The sequence below is a fragment of the Chrysochloris asiatica genome, unplaced genomic scaffold (assembly GCF_000296735.1).
Source record: "Chrysochloris asiatica unplaced genomic scaffold, ChrAsi1.0 scaffold00261, whole genome shotgun sequence".
NCBI lineage: Eukaryota > Metazoa > Chordata > Mammalia > Afrosoricida > Chrysochloridae > Chrysochloris > Chrysochloris asiatica.
The window spans coordinates 78,708-87,515 of record NW_006408779.1 but is presented as its reverse complement, the minus strand read 5'-3'; the positions used below and the strand labels follow the sequence as shown (position 1 = coordinate 87,515).

General features: G+C 49.1%; 1 protein-coding gene across 1 annotated transcript in view; it reads left to right on the top strand.

Moving 5' to 3' along the window:
• The first annotated feature begins 1,367 nt into the window (after positions 1 to 1,367).
• SLC15A4 (solute carrier family 15 (oligopeptide transporter), member 4) overlaps positions 1,368 to 8,808 on the top strand; it is a 35,488-nt gene continuing 28,047 nt past the window's right edge. Inside the window, exon 1 of the mRNA XM_006874077.1 lies at positions 1,368 to 1,913. Coding sequence (XP_006874139.1) covers positions 1,368 to 1,913 — 546 coding nt within the window. The remainder of the gene's footprint in view (positions 1,914 to 8,808) is intronic.

Below are 8,808 nucleotides of genomic sequence, written 5' to 3'. Positions count from 1 at the left end.
CTGTTGTGCATAGGGTCGCTATGAACCGGTACCGACTCGATGGCACCGGAGGACAACAACAAATCTTTACTGGAGCAAATAGTCTCATCTTTTCCCCGCAGAACAACTGGTAGTTTCAAACTGCTGACCCTGAGGTTATCAGGATGACTGGTAGCCACTACACCACCAGAATTTCTTTGTGAGGGGGGGTTAGTCCTGGTATAGTAACCTGGAGAGCAGGCAGGTCCTCAAGACTGGGGGAGTTTTAGCTGAACACACACTGGCTGGAAATGAGTCAGTAAAGAGGCTCTATGAAAACCATTTTTCATATGTGAAATCCCTAGGCCATGTTCTGGTTAATGTCTGGGACAAGAACAGTGCAGCATTCACTCCATCCTGTTGTTGAACAAAGATATCCTGCCACCAAAACCAGTTTTACAGAAAACCAGATTCCCATAGCTGAATGCCAAAGACACAAGCATGAAGGCGCAGTGCACTCTGGGTAATCTCCTAGACATCCCTGAATAAGTGATGCTAAGAATCCCAGATGCCCCTGCTGCAGGTTCCATCCTAAAGCTGCGGTAGTTTTTGGAAACGGGATCTCCCTTTTCTCAAGATCCCTAAGCCCAATATTAGTATAAATGTTGTTATTGTTAAGTGCCGTCGAGTAAATTCTGACCCATAACGACCCTGTTGTTTTTTTTACGGTTTCCAAGGAGCAGCTGGTGAGCTTGAACCACCGACCTTAAAATTCAAACGACTTCGCAGTCTGACATATTAGCCCACAGCACCACACCAGGACTCCAATATTAATTAGCATATATAGAGAGATCTAGAAATGCCCTACTTTGAACAAGAAGGAGGCGGTCCCGGTGACGTTCTGGTCTTCAGGTCTCCACCTTCGCTTTTAATCAACAGCAATAAAGGTGTTCAATTGCTAACGCTGTCATACCAAATTCTTCCAAGTGTGAACACTAATATGCAGGCTCCGGGGACAGAAAGTCTCCTAATATCGGGTGTCAGAGTCTGCTCTGGTAGCGTAGTGGTTACGAATCCAGCTGCGAACCTCAAGGTCAGCAGTTCGAAACTACCAGCGGTTCTGCGGTAGAAAGATGAGGTGCTCTGCTCCCGTAAAGATTTACAGCCTCGGAAACCCTGTACAGCTTCGCTATGGGTCGAAATCGACTCGACAGCGCTTAACAACAACACCGAGAAACTAAAGCCTACAGCAAGCAGCCAAACTTCTCCAGGCTTCCGGGGGCGGAACCGGAAGTCTCCCGGCAGGCCGAACGATGCTCAGTCCGGCCAATGGGAGGAAGCACCCTCGAGATCTCGCGAGAAGGGCGGTGGCTCTGGTGCTGGCGCAGGCCCGGCCGGCGACGGCGAGCATGGCGGGCCCGGGCGAGCGGACGCCGCTCCTGGGCGCGCGGCGGACGGCGTCGGCGTTCGCGGGCCGGCGCATGGCGTGTGGCGCCGTGCTGCTGACGGAATTGCTGGAGCGCGCCGCCTTCTACGGCGTCACGGCCGACCTGGTGCTGTTCCTGAACGGCGCGCCGTTCAACTGGGAGGGCGCGCAGGCCAGCCAGGCGCTGCTGCTCTTCATGGGCGTCACCTACCTAGTGTCGCCGTTCGGCGGCTGGCTGGCCGACGCGCTGCTCGGCAAGGCGGGAGCCATCGTGCTCAGTCTGGCGCTCTACCTGCTCGGCATGCTGGCCTTCCCGCTGGTGGCTGCGAACACCACTCGCACTGTGCTCTGCGGGTACCTGCGCCCAACGCTCCTGCAGAACTGCTCGGAGCCCTTCCCCAATGGCAGCGCCGCCTGCCCCGACGGCCCCACGCGTTACTGCGCGCCCGCCACCTTCGCGGGGCTGGTGGTCGTGGGCCTGGGCGTGGGCACCGTCAAGGCCAACATCACGCCCTTCGGCGCCGACCAGGTGAGCGTCCGTCCCCGCGCGCTCGAGCGGAGAGCCGGCGTGGGGAGTCCGAGGAGCGGCTGCTGGGTGTGAGCGTAGCCGTACGGTGATGGTGGTGCGCCGCGGATCCCGTTCTTAATCCTAGCGCCCTGAATCGCGTTTCCAAAACTGTAAATCTGATGGGATTAGGAAGACAAAGCTTTAGATTCGAATTGCTGACCTTGCGGTTAGCAGCCCATCGCGTAACCTCTACCTACCAGCCTAACTACCAGGGCACCTTCGTATACACTCTTGTTGAGTGCTGTAGAGTCGGTGCTGACCCATAGCGACCTTGTACACGGTTTCCAAGAAGCGGCTGGTGAGGTTCAAACAAACCTTGGGGTCGAGTGCTTGTCCTACAGGGCCACCAAACCCAGAAGCAAGTAGGTGCTGGTACCCGTGATACAGGTGAAGGGAAGCAGTTGATACAGGATCACGTGCAGGGATCGATGATGGGTTTAAAGGATGGCTCTCTAGAGGTGACTTGATTTGGGCATTGAGGGACCTACAAGGAAGCAGGGCAAGAAAAAGAACATTCCAGACTGGGGATTCAGCAGGTGCAAAGGACCTGGGGTCAGAAGACTAGAAGGCACTGGGTTTTGTGGTGCTCAGTTTAAAAAGTCCAACAAACTGGGAAGAGAGGCCTAGACAGGCACCAGGGCATATTAGGTGAAGTAAATAAAGCATTTGAACTTTGTTGGGTAAGAGGGGATTCTGAACAGTTCATGGATAAGTGGAATTAAAGATACTGAAATTTCCCACACGTTTTTTTGAAGGCTCCAGGTAGAAAGCCTTTGCAGGGTTGAATTGTTTCAGAGGGTTCCTACTGGGCTCTGTAGAGCAATTAGGCAAGCTCTGGCCAGCAACCCAAACAAATCAGGTTTACTTCCTGTTTTTGTAGGGCCCACAAGCTAAGAATGGTTCTACTTTTTGAAGGTAGGGGGATGGGATCACAAGCAGGTTCTTTCAGGACAAATGAAAATTACACAGAATTCCAGTTCCAAACTCCATGAATAAAGTGTTAGGGAAGCTAACCCCCCACCACTGTCATGGATTCTAACACATAGCCCTGCCCACTCCTGCTTCAGTGGTGTCTTTGCTATGTCTGCTTTCAAAGACATTGACCAAACCCAAACTAGTTCCCTTTGGCCCCTGACAGAAATGTTTGCCAGCATCTGTTGTACAGATGGATTGTGAGAACAGAGATCCCAGGCAGGAAGAAGCTTCTTAGAACTGACCAGGTGGAAGTAGTATCAAGCAGTGGATGAATTTAGGGTGATTTATGAAGGTCGGCAGCTCAAGCTCACCAGCTGCTCCTTGAAAATCCTATACAGGATCGCTATGGGCCAGAACCGACTCGATAGCACTTCACAACAATGAAGGTAGAATGGGCAGGGATTACTGGATTGTCTGTGTGCAGTAGGGAAGAAGGCAGCCACGATGACTCCTTCGTGTTCGTACTGAAGTACTTGGTTATCTGGTCGTAGCTGTAATCTGCAGCCTGACTAAATAGCAGGCACTGTGCTAAGTGAGTAACTGGTTCATCTTTATTGTGGAGACAGAGCCTGAGAGGAGGTAGAAACTGACGAAAGCTCCCCAGGTAGTAGGTTAACTGAACTATGATTGGAGCCTAAGTTTTATGTCTTTGGAAGGCTGCCCCAGCCATTGTTATTATTATATGCCGTCCGTTCGGTTCCAACTCATAGTGACCCTGTATAGGGTTTCCAAGGAGCGTGAGTTTGAACTGCCAACCTTGTGGTTCAAAGCAGCGATGCAGTCCAGCTCTCTATCCCTCCATGCCACTAAAGCTCATAGTCCCGCTGGGACTAGCGCTGGCCTGATGCCCTGACTTCTTCGCTGTGCTCTCTGCACCAAGGCACCTGCTGAACTGCTTTCATTTCTCTTGATGGGCATGCTGCAGATGAGGAAGCGGGCACAGAGACTAGATGCCTTCCTGCATGTAGCTAATGAGGGGTGAAGCCAGGGCCTTCCTTGTAGGTCAGACTTCTTCATCTGCACATGAGCCAGGCCAAGGTGGGGTGGGTCTCTGCAGTCAGCGGGAATGGTCTGTGGAGGAGAGCGTTGGGCTGTAGGCTCGCGCCCCAGCAGCAGTGCTGCAGCGCTGTGGGCCCAGTCGTCCTGCTCTCCATCTTTGGGAAAGTCGGCTGTCTGGCTGCAGTAGAACTTGGGGATTCACCTGTACCACTTACAGGGCTTCGCTCCCATTCGCGTATTAAAAGTCTCCGTCTGTACAGGGGTTACAGTAACCCCACTGCCGTCCGGTCCATTCCGACTCACAGCGATCCTAGAGGACACACGTAACCCCACTGTCGTCCCATCCATTCCGACTCACAGCGATCCTAGAGGACATAAGAGAACTGCCCCATAGCTTTCCAAGACTGTCATCTTTACAGAGCAGAGCGGATGGGGGCTTTGAACCACAGACTTAGGTTAGCCGCTGAGTGTTTGATTGCCCTGCCCCCAATTCAGTAATACAGATAAAGAATGAAATTCCCCATGTAATAGTCTACAGAGACTTAGAGAGTTTAACTACCCTGGGGTCACACAGCACACAGTTGGGGAAACCAGGCTTTGTACTGAAAGTTGCTGGTCCCCGTACTGGACAGATGATAGATGAGTAATTGACATCTCTTGAAGGAATGAGTGTGTATGCCCTTTGATAGGACTCTGGTAGCGTAGTGGTTACAAGTTAGGCTGCTAACCTCAGGGTCAGAAGTTTAAAACTACCAGCTGTTCTGCTGGAGAAAGGTGAGGCTTTCTGCTCCTATAAAGATTTACAGCCTTGGAAACCCTACGCAGGGTTGGTATGAGTCAGAAGAACTGACTTCACACCATCACCATGCCCTTTTGATGCGTACTGAAATCAGGACATTAAAAGAAATACCCTGTTTTATAAGATCACTGGGAACATTATGCAATCCTTACAGATTTTCCGAATAAAAGGTTGAGTGTTCATCCTAGAGCTGGATGGAGAAGCAATGTGGCACAGTCATACAATGAAATAGTAAAAACCCCACTGCCGTCGAGTTGTTTCTGACTCATAATGACCCCACACGGCAGTCCTGAGACTAAATCGTATCGGAAATAGACTGCTTATCTTTTTCCTGAGGGTTGCCTGGTGGATTTGAACCACTGACCTTGCAGGTAGCAGCAGCCCAGTACTTCACCCACAGTGCCACCAGGGCTCCTAAATGGAATGTTGCTGTTGTTGTAAGTGCCGCCGAGTGAGATCTGACTCGTAGCACCCCTACATAGGGTTTCCCAGGCACCTCTGCTGAGTTTGACCCTAAAGAAGTTCGTGTGCAAGGTGGATGGGCCTTGAATACCTGCTAAGTAAAAGAAGCCAGACACGAAAGGGTACGCATGCTCTGTGTGATTCCTTTTATATGAAGTGTCCAGAACAGACCAGCGTGCACACTGAAAGCTGCTTCATCGCTGCTGGGATCTGGTGAAATGGAAGCCGGATTTCTTTGAGGAGAATGTTTAAAGTTGGATGTGGCGATGGATCATTACACGGTTTATGAATACCCTAAAATCCATGGCAGTGACACTTTTGATGGTGTCTGTTGTGTGTGGATTTCACCTCAGTGAAAGGCTGTTTGTGGGCAAGAGAGCAGAGCCTTTTTGCTAGAGGGTGTGCTCCGTGTCAGGTGCTGGCTGGTACTTAGGGGGGCTTCAGAGGTGATCCTTGCTGTGCTCCCTGAAGTGTCCCTTGTCTTGGGAGTGTTGGGTTCTGGGTATGATGCCTACGTGGTCATTCCAGGTCAGGGCTGACACGTTGGGCTCAGACCCCTGCTACCCACCCCTCATATGGAGAAATCGACTGGTAATTTTAAGAAGTTTTCTGTGCCTCTTCTCTGTGTCCAGCTTAGCACCGTTGGTCATCAGTGGGTTTGGGGTTGGGTCCATTTCACTTCTGGGAAAAGTCAGATTTGAAAGATGAGCAGAGGCCTGCCTTGGTTTGGAAAGGAGATGTGGGAAGAGTCCAGTGTGGTGTAATTTGGTGTCCTGAAGTCATCTGTGCCCCACATGTTCTCCGCCCACGATTGAGCCTTGGTAAAAGGTCAGGCCTCAGCCTCTCTGGTTGGGGAGTTTGAAATAATGATCAGAAAGAAGAAAAACATTGCAGATTGAGGAAAACCTCCTTGTCGTTAAGTCCATTCCAAGTCCCAGCTCTGCTGGAGGATGGAGGAGAACTGCACACAGGGTTTCAGAGACTCAGTCTGTACAGAAGCCGTGGAGGGCTGGTGGGTCGACCTCTGACCATTTGGGGAGTAGATGAGCACTTACCCACCTCACCACCAGGCTTCCTTCTGTTTTCCTTATTGTTGTTGTTAAGTGCTGTTGAGTTGCTACCTACTCATAGCGACCCTGTATAGGGTTTCCAAGGAGTGGCTCGTGAGCTTGAACCACTTGACCTTGTGGTTCAAAGCATCCTTGCAGTCCAGCACATTAACCCACAGCGCCATGCCAGGACTGCCCTCTTTGCTTACAGAGAAGGCAAATTATTATTTATTTTTTTTCAGGAGCAAAACCCAACACTCTTGTGTATTTTAAGGAATTTTTCCAAGTCAGTCCACTTAGCCTCCCTGTACATTGTGTTACTGTATATACACTGTCCTCCACCCAGTTGATACCGGTGTGTCTTGTGACCGGCTACACGAGAAGCTTGTTTTCCCCTGGCGGGCGTAGGGGTAAGGCCTCTGTGCGGTCACTGCTGGAAGGACACAGGAGTGCTGTGGGTGTCAGCCCGGGCCAGGAGCCTGTGAGCAGACATCAGCGCATGTGGCTGACCAGGGCTTGGGCCAAGGCTGCAGTGTGTCAGGAGCTCTGAGTGGAGCAGTGAGGCCGGGTGCAATGAAGGTGAGGCTTTTGCTGCCTCGCTGAGGGTTAATGTTTGCGTGCCGCCTTTGGTGGGAAGATCTGTGTAGTGGGTTCTAGACACTGCAGGACAGAGTAGAGCCGCCCCATTGCGTGTCATCTTTACAGGAGCACAAGGCCTCATCTTTCTCCAGTGGGGCAGCTGGTATGTTTGAATCCTCAACCTGGTGGTTAGCAGCCCAAGCACTTAACACACTGCGCCACCAGGCGCATTATAGAGAATGAAAAGGCCCAAATGTGCTGGCTCCCTCAGCTTCTCAAAAGGAGTTGTTACTGTTGGGTTTTGTTGTTTTTTTTAAACTAGTGGTGTTTCCTGTGTCGTCATTCGCTGCCCCTGCCCTGTCTGCCCTTTGTTTCCAGAAGGGTCCTGGGCGCTTGAGCCCCTGCTTCAGTGCATGTGTCCGTGGGGAGCTGCTGCCTGTGTGGGGACAGTCTCAGACAGTCTCTGCTCACTACCTGTATTCAGGAATTCACTCAGGGCTGCTGCCTGTATCTGCCCTAGGACCTGTCCCTAGTCACAGTGCTTGACTCACAACTCCCGTTCTCAGTGGGAGCTTGTGGTAAACATGGAATACACTCAAGTGTGGGGCGTGGTCACAGTGGCCACGCTTAGTCATTTTGGGGTAAATAACAATTAGCTTGAGTAGCTCACAATTGTGACTGCTATATATTTGTTATATACGTATAACAAATACATATTTATTGTGGAGTCCTGATGTGGTGCACCAGGTTAATGAGCTGGACTGCAAGGTCGGTTTGAACTGCAAGGTTGGCAGTTCAAGCTCACCAGCCACTCCTTGGAAATCCTGTACAGGGTTGCTATTGACAACAACAACAACATTGTATTTGTTAGTTCTACATTAATATTAGACTCCTAGCATTGTAGGATAAGCACTGGACTATGAGCCACAAGGTTGGTGATTCAAGTCTACCAGATAGTCCTCAGAACCAATTGGTGAATTAAGCAGAAATTTTGCTTCCAAGTTCTTCAAAGATTATCACAAGCACAAAGTAACTTTATAAAAGTGTCCCAAATGAAATCAAAGGCATACCTGTAAAAGAAAAAACACTTGTAATGTTAAAAAAAAAAAAAATGTAGGTAGTAATATATTCACAAATTTTAACCAAATTTAATTAACCATTTGCAATGGTATGTAGGTCACATTTTAAACATTTTTAAGTATAAGGGTAAGGAAAAATTAGTACAGGAACTTAAGAAGACACCAGCCAAATTGGCTTCGTTCCCAAGATGGGGCAACTGTATGCACGATACAACCAACATAAACCTGTCCAGACAAGTGTGATAGAGGCAGCTCCAATGATCAATGTGAAAAATAAAACTGTATTCTCATTTAGAAAAACTCAGTATCAATTATTAAAGCTCATTCTTCCCCAAAACTGTATTTAGGTAATTTCTGAGTCACATACAACCCATTGTTACCAACCAGCCTATAACGCCTAATAGAGGAAACTTTTGAGGCCCATACAGTGGATCATAATAATAAATGGATGCTCTTTTGCAATGTTTACCCAAGCATTCTTATACGGCATACTAGGCATGTTTTAGTGTATCTGGACATGTTACCTTAGTAGATTTTATACATAGAATGGTATACTATATACTAAGATGTACACATGACTGACGCTAGATATGAACCCCACCTAACTGTCCTGATTTACATACAAATCTTACTTAGGAAGGGAACTCGGTCATAGTCTGGGGACTGCCTGTATTTGCATATCGTCATTTAGAAACGAGAAAAAAATGTAAAGGTACAAAAAAGTCTTAGGAACAAATTATAAAAATCCCCTTAAAATATAAATATCCAGTAAGTGAAGCATACATGATATTGCAAGTATAGAAACACCAATAATTCACTTCTGAGAAAGGTGTATTTTGCTCTGTTTGGTGGTGGATTTTTGCTTAAGTATAAAGCACTTCACCAAAAGAAACAGGCCATTATTTAAAGATTTG